At 42.4% G+C, this 14416-nt stretch overlaps 1 protein-coding gene across 1 annotated transcript in view; it reads right to left on the bottom strand.

Moving 5' to 3' along the window:
• ntng1a (netrin g1a) overlaps window positions 1-9273 on the bottom strand; it is a 99823-nt gene extending 90550 nt beyond the window's left edge. Inside the window, exon 1 of the mRNA XM_061094320.1 lies at window positions 9025-9273. Coding sequence (XP_060950303.1) covers window positions 9025-9273 — 249 coding nt within the window. The remainder of the gene's footprint in view (window positions 1-9024) is intronic.
• Window positions 9274-14416: the final 5143 nt, after the last annotated feature.

Consider the following 14416-nt stretch of genomic DNA (forward strand, 5'->3'; position numbering starts at 1 on the left):
ATCAGCATCACAACAGCTAATTAACCACCTTAGGGTTAATGTGTTACACAGTAATGACAACAGACGATTTGTTCCCGGTTCTTTCAAATCTGCGAGAACGCAAGCATGACTTTGAAATCCTTTAACGTTGCCAAGTCTCATCTCACAGCTTCCGTATGCCACGACCTGATTAGCTGCTTACCCTAAACACTTTGACAACAGATGTCAGAGGTGAGAGTTTTCAAATTAAAAAAAAACGTTTGACTTTATGGTACAAGAAAAATGAAGGATGAGGACTGGCCAACCCTGTTTTTGATGAGAAGAAAGTCCTTTAACTGTGTGTTAGTTATGGATCTGAATAGAATCAAGTGTATGCAATATCAGCTCTGATCATATGATGGCAATCACGGTGGGGGGGGGGGGGACTTGTGAGTTTGAAGGCGAGAGGAAGACGTTCACAGCTTAGTTCACAGCTCACTCAGCGTTGTTCAGTGGGGATCATGGAGTCAAACTTATCCTTATTTATAGAAATGTGTCTTAGAAGAACGTGGACAAATTTGTTTCATACGACAAGTGTGTTTATCACAAGCGTTTATATTCAAAGCCAGTTATACTAAAGTCGCTTTGCACCACAAAGCACAAGTTTGATTACAAACGATGATCAAAACTACATCTGATCACACTCATAATATACATTTACTGGTTGTGTTCGAAAGACACTCTGGGACATTCAGTAAATGTAGCACACACACACACACACACAGAGGAGAAGAAGGATGGATGTTTCCTCACTCGGTCTTCCACAGACTGTGAACCATGCTGAGCCACAACATGCCCATAACAGGAAATGTGGGTTTTTCTGCCAACACCTGTTTAATGGACTTCTCTTGAGCCCGGTCTGGGCTGCCTGACAAGTCTGTGTTTGTCTTGGCACTTGAAGGCCTGGAAGAGCCGAGTGGTTGGAGGAAATAAGAAAACGCTAAAAATTCAGACAGTGCCCGACGCTCATGCAAACTTTATGGCAGGCTGGGTCGGAGTGAATATGATGAGAGCCTCCTGTGACTGCAGCGAGTATAACCTTCACACGGGGCCGGATAGATGCAGTCTGACTGTCCGACAGCTCTGTGCTGTGTTAGACAATATTCGACCTATTCTCTCTGCAGTGGTAGTGTTTCAGCTGAATGTATCAAGCTACAAACTGAAAGCTTGTTATGCTGCTGAGTTCAGATTAGGAGAACACGAGAAAAAGGTGAACGGGCTGCATTTCAAAGAGGCAGATTTGGAGGTTATGACTACAAGAACCCGCAGGAGAATCTGATTGGACCAAAAATGGTCAAGATGGATGATTTAAGAGTTGTTCAATATCTCTGCTTGGCTTTAAACATATTTTTATCTTGCACAAGACACAGTTTCTCACGTGCAGTCTTAAGACTGACAGCGTTGGTCAGCCATTTTGTTGGTTGCGTGAAAGAGATTTGAAACCCTTCTGGGGTTATGAGGCACAGTGAAGCATGTGCATGTGTCCGAAGTAGAGTGTGGATACCTGACCCGTGCCCAGCAGGATGGGCTTTGGACAAAAGCTAGTGCGGTTCATTTTTGTCATCAACTGTCTGGTTTTGTCCGACAAAGAGTCTAAGACCCAAAGCAATTACTGTACTTCACATTAAAATGCTTTAAATCCTTATTTTAAAGCCTATTTTTAAATTGAAAAATTAAATAAATTATTCCATTCATACTTCAAATCCCATCTGCATTAATGGACTGATCACAGCAATATATATATATATATATATATATATATATATATATATATATATGTATATATGGAGAGAGACAGAGTATGTGTTTGGTGACTCATGAGCTTTAACCTTGTTGAACCAGTGTACTTTTTGGCTTCTGCATGATGACAGTTGCTCTACTCATAGAAGTGTTTTCTGTCAGGTGCAATCATGAATTAACTGTAAAGTGCTGTGTTTACTCACTTAACTTGTGAGTAAAATGTTTGCACTGGGCTGATTGGACTGATTAATTAAATAACATCAAAAAAACACGTTTTCCCTTGAGCACAGATTGAGGCCATGTGTGAAAATCCAGCGGAGCCTTAAACGCTGCCTGTCAGGGAATGATGCAGAAACAATAATTTCAGCTATCACTAATCAAACTAAAAACGATGCAGGATCTTGTGAATTGCTAATTACCCACAAATTTTAAGAAAGCTTTGATTCGGTTCGTTCTGACGGAGATGAGAGAAAACACATAAAATGGATCGGGTCGACGCAGTCCTCTGATGTTAAACCGTTCCGCTGGAAGAGCAATTAAGTTTTCAATGCTGGTTAATTGCTACTACGTTCCTGAAAAGTGACCTTTTCTCGAGTCACAGCGCAGATCTGAGGAGCTGTCTCGATGCTCATTTTTCTAATCTGCCCCAAAAAAAACCAGGCAGGATAAGTGCAGGAGACAGAATGTCACAGACGCGCCGAAGCCCCGAGAACAAGCCGCCGTCTCCCTTTTCTCCCTCTCATCTCCTCTAACCCTTACATTGACTGAGTGTTACAATATGAGATGAGACATACTGCTGCTGACAGCGCACTGCTTCTCAAGGAAATATCAGCATGGAGCCTGTTGAGAGGCGGAACAGTGTGTGTGTGTGAGTTTGGGGGGGTGTTGAAATGCTTTGTGTGTCTGAAAGCCTCTAATCAGGATCAGCTTAGGAAAAAAGGTCAGATTTGTATATCACAATGTAAGAGGGAGCTGATGGCACCATCACCAAAACACCAACAGAATCATGTACTGGTGCTTGAATCACTTCCTTCTCTAAAAATACCATCACGAGTGGGGCTCGAGTGCTGGAAATGCTCGACGGAGCCGATGAACAATGAACCATCTAATAACAGGAATAATTTAACAGCCAGGGTTCAAGAAAAACACCTTAAAATCGAAGCTACGACAGCGAAGGAAACCAAGTCTTTCACAATGAGCTCATGCTTCTCTCCCCCCTGCAGAGATGTGAGCCACTCTGCTCCTGTCACAGCCTCTTTTCAACTGGAATGTACCATCTGCTCAGGTGCGCACAGGGGGGGTTCAATGGGTACAAGTATTCTAAATTTGAACACCGACAACATTTCTGTGCATACCAGATATAAGAACACTAATCTAGTGCACATATAAGTATTATAGAGTGTCATCTACAAAATATAAAACCTTTATGCTTTTTACCACACCGTCGCATCCTGTCCTAAAATTCAGATTAAAAAAACCTCTAAATCTTATCTTCAGCAGAAGTGAAACAGCTGTGCCAGATGTTGCAGCAGTTCTTCAAACTGTCTGCTACTTTCTGAAATAAGCAACTATTGTTAACTTAAGCTTGTGAACCAAGCTGTGAAACTAAACGTTCTCTACTCGGCTATTTAAAAAAAAAAATTCATATCATATCATCATGGCTTGATGCTGATTCCACCTTTTTTTTTCGAGGCATGATTTTTTAAAACCCTTTTATTACGCTTAATGTGAATAATCAGGTGTCCCGAAATTTGCCTCAGAATAAAACGCTTTTTACGTACTGTTTATTTCCATTGATCAGCAAAGGCCTTAAGACTTTAGGGGATGGTCGGTTGTTTGTTGAGCTCTGTCAATTTATCTTTGATGCATCTCACTGCTTAATATCCTGTGTTTTATTTACCTCTCTGCATAGCACACTTTGCCATCCATCAAACATGTATACTACACAGTACTTTCTGCATGAATGAACAATATATAGTATGACAACATCCATTATACAACCGTTTCCGTCAAACCCAGATTGGAACATGGGTACAGAGAGTTCCAATGTAGGTTTTGGGGAGAAAAAGGAAAACGTGTTTCACACTGCAGCTTGAGTGGAACAATAATTATCACATGGTTAGAAAAGAGCCCAGCGTCCACTTTTGACAGCTTAATTCAGTCTATCACATTCCTTTTCTTATTAGCAAAGCAGAGGAATAACGACCACTCTGGTGATCTACCTTCTCTATGTCATGACCCCTCATTGTTGCTAAAAAAAAGGGAAACACACAGCCACATGCTGCACAGCCTTTGTAATAATCTGCTTGGTTTCCTCATTTAGATTTGATTGGCTATGAAATGCACCGGCCTGCCGGGACTCAGGTTTCAGCATTCATCAGCATTTCCTTGTTGTAAATTGAAGGCACAAATGGAGACATCCAGTGCTTGCATGCAAAGGCGTGAGGACACTCACACACACAAGCACACACACATGCATGTTTTTTAAATGTAGTATTAATTATGGAGTTACACCTAGAAAGGTGGTTCTTCTATGTTTAATGACATGTGCAACAAACAAGAACCAACACATGTAAGTGATGTTGTTATAGTTTAAACCACAGGGGTCTCGTTCAGCGACATTTTGACGGGTCACAATAGAAACGTGTAAATTATGAAGTCAGAGAGTGGCTGTGTTAATGTTCAGGAACATCAAATTTGTATGAATATGAACAAAGAAATTTCTAATGCTGTGTTTGGGAAACGATGATGTCACAGTTTACTTTGCGCATGCTCACTGTTGCTCTGTTTGATCATGTGCCAGAAATAACGACAACAGTGGTAACGTAACAATTTATCTGCTCCATTGCCCATTAATACTTTACGTTTATGTTGAATTTTTTTTATGTTAACATTATCGCCACCTTTTGGCCTGGCACATGTTTGTAGCCTTTTTTGTGTCTAGATGGAGATATTCTGTAAAATAAAGGTCATGTGGATGAAGATTTGTATCAAATCAGAACACAAATATCCGTTTATAAAATATTTGCTGTAGCATAGACATGGCCTGAGAGTCCTCCTGTTTACAGAATGGCACAAGAACTGGAAATAGAGAGAAATCTACCTGCACCAGTCAGCAAAAACCCATTCATCTGTCATGTCATACTTTTTGTTCTAAAGGTTTGAAGGTTTTCAGAACACACAAAGCTGTCAGTCGGTCATTTTGGAACACGTCTCAGCTCGCTCACTTTCTGTATTCAAGTCAAAGCTGCTCTCCCGAAGCCTGCACACACTCTGTCATCATCAGCGGTGTTGAGTGTGTGCAACCTGTCCATGTTTCTAAAGGCCAGTCTGAGTCTAACTGGAGGGGACAGTGAAATCTCATATGATGGCGGATTCGTGTGCCAGAGTTCAGTGAATGCCAGCTTATTGCTATAGAAAAGGTCACTGGGCTATAAGCAGAATGAAAAGTCTTTACTGGAGAGTGTGTGTGTCTGTCTGTGTGTGTGTGAGTGTGTGTGACGCCGTCTTCCTCTATCTGTGACCCTGGGACGAAGGCCGCAACCTGAGCTAACCATGCTCATATGAGCACCACGCCCTGGAGCTGCAGCATCTCCCGCCGTCTCTCTCGTCAGGCGTTGGTGTCCGTTACCTTCAGCACTCCAGGAAGCAGACACCGGGCTTTAAGATGCGCCCGCCTCTGCGAGCGTAAAATCAATTACCAGAGAGATGAAATTCTCCGATAACGCGGCCTAATGATAATTGCCCCGAATTTGCAATGATCTGACTTACGATACAAACCACTATTGGCATTGTAGCAGCGTACTGGCAGCCGGAGTAGCTGGAATATCAATGGTAATTATTCCATGTTGATTCGGAGCCATGTTACTGCCAGGGGTAAACATAAAGCAATTAGCCTCTATGGTAAGCGGCAGGGGTCATATTTCAGTGATGGTTGTGTGATTTGTGATGAGGCGAGTACAGTAGAGAGAGGAAATGGTTATGTGGGATCTAACCGCTGCCACTTTAATTGAAGCACTTCTATCACAATGACTGCCGGAGACATGCGGGTGGCGGTGCGCGACAAACTGCCACTAATTCAATAACGATCATGAGTTAAAAGGTTGGCAATAATGTTAATAATAATCTCGTTTTGAGCCGTGCGTCCAGAAATAGAGCTGCTCCGGTGACGAATCAGACACGGCCAGTTTACCCACAACACCGCCGCAAAGCTGAAAACCAGAAATGTGGATCAATCAGAGGTCACATTTCTTACCCTGACTCACTGTACCCAAAACCAACAGTTCCCCATCAAGGGAGGAAGTGTTTTTTTCCCCAAAAGTGCCTGAGAGACGTCGGGCTGAATAATGTGTCCTATGAATAAAACACATTAGCTACAAAACATGCTGAATAATTCACATTTCAGAGCTTCCACCCCCCCCCCCCCCCACACACACAGGAGATATTAGTTCTTCAGTCACAGTTTGCTTTGCACCGAGTCCTCCAAGTCTCCGTCTCCCCCCCGCGCTCGCTCCCTCTCACTTCTCTCTTGATCATTTAGTCGCTGTCTTTGTCATCTGTGTTTTGTTAATCCCTCTCTGCTCTCAGCTGACTTTCTGCTGATGCGACTGTCTATTTATACTCCTCAAGTTACTACTTTTTTTTTTTTTTTTTTTTTCCTGGAACGTCTCACAGTTTATCTGCAGGCGCTCTCGAAGCTGTCGGAGCGAGGGGTGCGTTTGTTCTGAGAGAATCTTTGATGACTCGGTAACACACCACGGCCCAAAATGGACTCGTCATTTAGCGTTAATCAGAGGCGACCGGATGCGAGTTTCAAAGCGGGAGGGACCCGGAGTAAAGAGCGTGGCGGTTTGATAATTATATACTTGACCTGATATGCGTCTCGTGCTCAATTTTCCTTTCAGCTCCGGGAGATATTTGTGATTTTCATGATTGGCGATGTAATTTGCCGAATCAACAGCATCAGAGCAAACTTCAAAGTGCAAACCACTCATCCAATCACTGCCTTTTTATTGCGCCGTTTAAATCTTGAATCCCTCTCTTTCAACAAAACAGCACATCTGATGCATTAGGATTTCACCGGCGTGCAACCATGTGGAGCCTTTTTATCAACTCTAGTCAATCATGGCAAATTTGCTCTGCGGCTCAACAAGGCTTGCAGTCAATTAAACAGAAAAAGAGCTAATCAGCTCATTATTTTAAAACGCCTCATTACATTTTAAGTGTTCTGGTCATAATACAGCGTTAAGCACAACACATTTTTAAGTGAGCCGATTGACTCAATTATATCATTTGAAAACTGGAAATTAAGACTCGTTAACTCTGTGACTCAAACAGAACAATGATTCGACCCATGAGAAAAAACATATGTTGCACAATATTGCATTCAGTTTATAGTTTGCTCAGAAACAAGAGAAGAACAGTCTGCAGCCACGTTCGTTTGACCTAAATGCTAATGTCAACTTGCTAACATGCTCACAGTGTTATGGGATAATGTTAGCATTCTTATGCTAACCCTTTTGTTCATGTTACGAATTACAACTGAGGCAGATGTTACTGTTTTAGTCACTTAACAAAGTTTTGGATGAATCAAAACAGAATGCTGGTACAAAATTTAATCGCAAAATCCACAAATGTTGAAGTGATGATGCTGCTATAGAGGAAAAGTCATACAAGCTGTAATGTTGGGAAGATTCATCCTCTGAGGACCATGAATGTCTGAAAAGGTTTTCTTGGCATTTAATCTGATTGTTGCTGAGGTTTTTCCCTTTGGACAAAAGTCAAATACATCCAAATAGAGCCCATAGACACTATCCTCCCACTATCCAGAAATTAAGCCAAAATATCCCAGACACCAACACCTCCATCTTGCACATTTGCTGCCAGAGTCTGCACAACATAAAATAACAAATCCAAACTGAACTGAAACCATCGTTGAGAAAAATGTGTCTGACCTTTACTCCAGCCAGCCACTGGCTGCTGATCAGGACAGCTTGGCTTCACTTTTGGGAGCAAAAACGTTATCCATTTTTTATAAACAGACATCATAGAACAACTGGAATTTTGGCCCAAAACTGCTTGTGGTTAACAGGAGAACAGAGAATTTAGCTGAGACACAACTACTGCAGAACATATTTACACTTAAATCCCCAAATGCCTGAATAAGGAGCAAATGACTGCGAAGCAAAGTACCCTGGATTCCAATGATACATTCTTAGAGTAAAAAAAAAAATCAATGACGAAAGCTGAAACGGAATATTATGATATATTATATTGAGCTAATGTATTTGAGTGAGGAAACAATGACCACTTAAGCAGCCACAACGGGAAATGGGTGTATTTTCACATAAATAGTGCGCCACTTGTGTTCTCATTCATACTCCATGTTTGTATTTTTATCCATCCTGTGCACTATTTGAATTATAAGGGCCACTCATTCACTCGACTCTGGCAAAAGACACACTGGGACGCCTTCTCACTTTGAAAGTCCCAGCGACTGAGACTGCTGTGTTTCTGTGGGAGCAAGACGTGTTGTTTTTCAGTGTTTAAGTCGCATAATACTGTGTTTTTCTGAGAGTCAGCAGCATCAACAGCACATGAGACGGCCTTTGCTGTGCACACACCCACAGGGAGGCTGCTCTCTAAACAGCAGAAGGTGACGTCAATGGGCAAAAACCTCCTCCTTCATCTGCAGCCACATATCTGAGCCACACAGGCTTTGGAAGTGGGTGTCAGCTTGAGTAGATACACACGATAGGGACACGGATGAGAAAGCTGCCCTGTTGTTGTTTGAACTAGTTGCACTAATGGAAAGATTTGTGCAACACCCAAACTACTATTGTTTAGTTTGAAAGCGCATCAACTCTGCTACGGATACACCTCCTGTCCAAACTACTCCAGGGTCCTAGAGTACGTAGTGTAGAGTGGAGTAGTAAACTGAGGAATTTGGAAACAGTGTTTTTATTTCAAATCTCCAGGGCTACGTTTTAGTCTAGACGTACAGAAACAAGTTTTCTTTTAGTAACAATAACAGAGATGCTCATAACAGCTTCTTTTCAGTCACACCTTAGCCTTTGCTGATTTGTTTAGCTCCTATCACATGAGCACAGCCGCACATGCTCAGTGTACGTGAGTGGTCATGTGGTATCTGTTCTGTGGCGTGTTAGTATGGCTGGGGAGCGAAACCGATACGGAGCCAAAACGCTTGTCTGAACAGAGATAGTTTACGTTTGAAAACCCAGTTTTGTCAATTTGGCTTGTACTCACCAGGGCGCAGTACGTCTCCGGAGGGTCTCCACAGGTGATGTTGGGCGGATCCAGAGTAACCTTCAAGTAATGGGTCATGTCTGTCGCCTCGGGTTGGCACGCCATGTAGTCCCAGGTAAGGCCTTCGTCTGTATAAATCTGGGACTTGCACACATCGTAGTGGCCCCACGCTGCAGGGTAGTGCTGCATGGCCGCCTGGCAAACGGCGGTCCACAGCGCCTGCAGCGTCAACGCAAAACGGAAACGCATGACTGGGTCCTCTCGCGGCTCCTTCTCCAGAAGCTGTATCTCCCGCTGAAGGTGGACGGACAAGGGATCCCCTCTTCTTCGAACTTCCGCTCAGTAAAGGTCACTCAGCTGGAGGGAGGAGGCATGCCACACTCCGGTCAGGTGGAGCGAGAGTCGGTTCAGAGGTGTGTCTCCTGAAGTTCTTTGTTGCTACGTCTCGGCCTTTGGGGAGTTTTCTGGAGTGCTGGATAACTACAATGACGCTGAGGTCCCCAGCCCATTGAGAAGATAAGAGGAGAGGACTGAGGGAGGGAGGAGGACGGTGGAGGAGGACGGTGGAGGAAGAGGAGGGGAGGTGAGCAGGAGATAGTTTCCCCCCCTGACACGGAGATAGGAAGATGAGTGACAAGTCCCTTCAGCTCGCCTGGCCGTCAGTCATGGTCCTCGTCCTGTGTGGCGATGCGGCTGCAGAGAGGAAACGAGAAACAGAGGGAAGGAGAGAGGGGACGAGTGAATATTGACAGTACGGAAACACAAGCTGGCGCCATGGCGAGGGTGAAATGTGCATGTGTGAATAGGGAGCCGGATGGGTTTGGGGACGGCGTTGGGACGGTGTGCCACGTCGGTGTTTGTTGTGCATCCAAACAGAGCAGATCTGTAAGCGATGCCATCAGGGTAAATTGGATCTTGCTGCTTTCACACCAAACCCTCATCTCACTCAGCGGTGTCAGGCGTACAGTGTTACAGCTCACCCCACCTCCGTCTCCGCACACTGCTCACACCTCAGACACCCCACACGGCATGGGGGGAAATGATAACGAGCATTCGGATAGAGGAAATACATAAAGCGTGGCCATTTTTACCCAACGTGTTCTGATTTCTAGCATCAAGTGAGGCCAGAAATTCTAATCATACATACTGAAGAACGGGCTACTGTCAAACGTGTAATGTTGTAGATTTTAATCCAGCACTCATCTAATGAGATAACTTGACACCACGACTGTCCATGTAGCCTTTTACTGTTCAACTCTTCTGTGTCAGCTTGTAGAATATCTGTGCATGAAGGAGATCAAAAAAAAAAAATGGACATATACGTCCACTGTATTGAATTATGATATTTAAAGTGCTATCAAACAGAGATGAACACAGAGACGTACTAAGGACTCGGGGGTGACGTGTGTCTGTGTTGCCATAAATTAAATGCAGTATAACTGTGGTTAAACAACAACCTGTTGCTGTGGAGCTATTAGTGTTTTTATCTGGATGTCATTAAGTACAGAAGATAATATATTGATGGTAAGCCTTTCCAAAAATATGCATGTGCATTCATTGATTGTATTGGTCCCTTTGGGGCAGTGAAACAAGTTGTAAACACCACATATAATATCATCTGATCAGGCAAACTTGTTTACAGATGTGGTGCCACACTTTTGTTCCCCTAATGTATGACAATCTCCTTTTAGCTATAAAATCTAATAGGTGAACTGACAGACACCATAGCCTTCCGGTGGCTGGATGCATTATGGGTAATACACCCTGCTTCCTCCATGTTTGGGTCTATGGGTTCCTCTATACAGGCGACACCTTTCACATCACACACACTGATCTGATCCAGACTTCCTAAAAAATAAAGTTGACAGCTGCTTTCATTTGATTTCCACTGAACAACTGAAAATATAAACAGCAGAGTTTCTCTTTCATAGAAATAAAGTGGCCACATTACTTTACTCAGCCCCACTTTGCCACTTAACATAAATATCTTGTGACTGTTTTCAACTTCTGTCTGTTTAAATGGTGGCTCTGTCCACAGCAGGAGTCACTGCACTACATCACATACAGTGATTTACTTCCAAGGAGGCAACGCATCCATTTATAACTGCCAGCCGTTGTGGGCCATGGCCTCACTTTTCCTTTTGTCTAAAGTTTAAGTATTGAAACGACTGCAGTATTAAACATGATGAACTTTTCTCCTAACACATCTTTTACGGGTCTTTGTTCTTCTGTTTCGTTTTTTGAATTGACTTTAAGATGTATTTTAAATCGTAATGTTCTTAAGATGAATACAAAGAAAACAGGGCTCTCTCAACCACCTTTCTCTCATATCTGAAGACGATATTTTCTCTTCCCCTCAGGTCTTTACTTTACTCTAATCACTTTGGTTGTGCATTACTGTAAAATCATTTGGCTCCAAGTGTCTGTCCACTACATTAAAGTCAGACTGAAGGTTAACCTTTGATTCAGCTCATCATTGTAACAGTCTCTGACCTTCAAACTCGTCCTGAACAGTGAACACAGACTGTTACAATCAGACCACAGATATAAAGTTTTGTGCATCAGTCGTCCTAAAAGCAAAAAGAAGGACACACGGAGAGCGCACCCCCCCCACCACCACCACTTTATCACCCTATTGTAAATATGTTCATTGAGATCGGATACATCCACATCATTATCCGCAGCCAAATTAATCTGTTCATATAAACAGTTTAAAGTGGCTTCTTGAGAAATTCTCTCGATGTTAAAGAAAAGTGAAAATAATTCCTGGATGAGTAGCATTGATCCAATCCACTCCAAAATATGCACGCTCAACCCTTCCACAAAGTTGAAATGAAATCTGTCTTTGTGTAATGCTTCCAAAAAGGAAAACAGTCCCACAGTCCCCTAAAGAAACCACTATAAAATTCCCATTAGGATCCGTTCCTAAATTGCACACACTCATTTATATCATACGGATCGATGAATTATTCTCTGAGATAATGAAGTTGTTTTTTAACAGGACTTTAGTGTTAAATTCAATCTTGTAACCTTGCCACTTATCATCATCATCATCATCATCATCATCATCATCATCATCATCATCATCATCATCATCATCATCATCATCATCATCATCATCATCATCATCATCATCATCATCATCATCATCATCATCATCATCATCATCATCATCATCATCATCATCGTCATACAGCATCAAAAGAAATAGCTGAGTGCAGATTTCTCGGCTTTAAGCAGCAGGTGACTAATGGAGACCAGAGTCACCGGTCGGACACAGGAGGGACAGACTGGTGCTACTTACAGCATTACATGAAATTAAAAGAAGAGTAGGGGGTGGTGTATATTTGCATATAGACCATACAGCTGTATATAAAGTTTGCGTTTCAGCCTGAGCAGGATGAGCACCATGCTGTGACGGACTGACGAGGTGACACGAAAGCGAACAGTATATGGGAGTTGTGTTCACATGTAACAGTCTGGCTGTGGCCTGAAGACAAATACAAGCAGACACCCTCCAGATGATTGACGTCATTACAGAGAGCCAGTGATGAACAGTACAGATGTGAGGGTTTGACGTAAATACGAAGAGACCCCACTGAAGAACGACAGGTCAGAGTTTGTTCAGTTTCACGTGGATGTACAGAAATAATAATGGTATTTGGATTTGCCTAGTCTTAAATTAGCCTAAATTCGACCTATTGTTTTATATTTTACTTCAGTCTGGTAGAATGTGAATCATCATTTTAAGGAAAAGCAAAGATCAGGGAGCAAAGATTCTCTCGGTCCTGTAAGAAGCAGCAAATGCATATGAAAAAAAAAAAAATTGAACGCTGCTTGAAAAAAGATGATGGCAGAAAAACTTGCTATGACACGAGAAGTTCAAAAATATTCTCCAAAACCCTGCAAACTGAAAAAGAATGATTGCATACACTATTGCATATAGGTCCGGAATTTAATACCATTCATTCTAGTGCAAAAAGGAAAAACCCGTCACATCAATCAAAATGAGTATTACCCACAGATACGTCTGGAGAGTTGGATTAAATTTTTCGCAGAGGATGATTGAGAGCGGCAATGTAAAATCAGCACGGGAAAAAAAGGAATACAAGAGCGAGAGTATTGCGAGTCAGAGGACGGAGGAGGGAGGAGGACGAGGTGAGCGGGGGAGAGAAATGAAGCACCTTCAATGTAAAATGTAAGAATGTCAATGGGGGAGATGTCAGCAGGTGAAGAAGGAGCCAATTATCCAGAGGAACTCTTGGCACTGAGCTTCCTGTTCCCATTACGAGACATAATATTACCGTGTTAAGGAGGAGTGTAAGGGATGGCCGCAAAAGTGTCTGTCTGTGTGTGTGTGTGTGTGTGTGTGTGTGTGTGTGTGTGTGTGTGTGTGTGTGTGTGTGTGTGTGTGAGTGTGTGAGCGTGCTTGACTTGCAACCTCTGGATAAAAGGGAAGCTAGAGTCATGGGTAATGAGACAACAAGCGCCGGCGAGGCTTCGATAACAAGCAACAGAGATCACAAAAGCGCGGGTCATTATCACCTCGCCGTCCTGGACATAGCGGCCCCCTTCCTCTCATTACTCCCTGCTCATAACCCTCCCTCGCCCCATGGAGCCGAGGTGACGGAGAGGGGAAGGGAGAGCAGATGGAAGAAGAAGTGTGGAGGTGCATTTTAAGCGAGGAGAAAAGGGGAGAAGAGGGGGTTTATTTTAGGGCAGGACGCTTCCTCCGGCCATCGATCAAGATCAAGGAGGTCACAAGATGGGGGGAGGGTCTGAAAAAAACACCTATTTTTTTATTATAAGCCACTTTGACATTTATTTATCAACTATTCTTACAAAAATTAAAAGTTAACGTTTAAAACAAGTTGAGTGCAACAGCAGGAGAAGTTTTTACTTGTGTGGATGTAAAACCATTCGAAACGTGATCCTATTGTATATATATAAAATGATCTTTCCTTCTCACCATTTACGTTACTATCAATTGATTTTAGTTTTGTTAACCTCATTTATTTAAGTTGTCCATATTTTGTTGACTTCAAAACTAGAAACGAAAAAAAAAACAATCAACAGTTACAGACTGTTTGCAGGGGTTGTTTCAAATGAGAGAAAATAACTTGAGAGCATATTTTAGGTTCAAAAGAACAATTAGGACTAATGCAAAATATCATTGTGTCACAATCAAAGGAGTTAAATGAACTAAAACATGTGACACATTGATTGATTGATTGATTGAATATTTATTTAAGCCTCGGAAGACACATTGAGGGATAAGACCCTCATTTTCAATGGTGCCGAGGGTACAATAAAAAAGTTGATACATTAAAAGTTAATACATTGAATAAATAGGAATGAAATAAATATGCATATATATATACACAGTAATACA

This window comes from Limanda limanda, chromosome 20, assembly GCF_963576545.1.
Source record: "Limanda limanda chromosome 20, fLimLim1.1, whole genome shotgun sequence".
NCBI lineage: Eukaryota > Metazoa > Chordata > Actinopteri > Pleuronectiformes > Pleuronectidae > Limanda > Limanda limanda.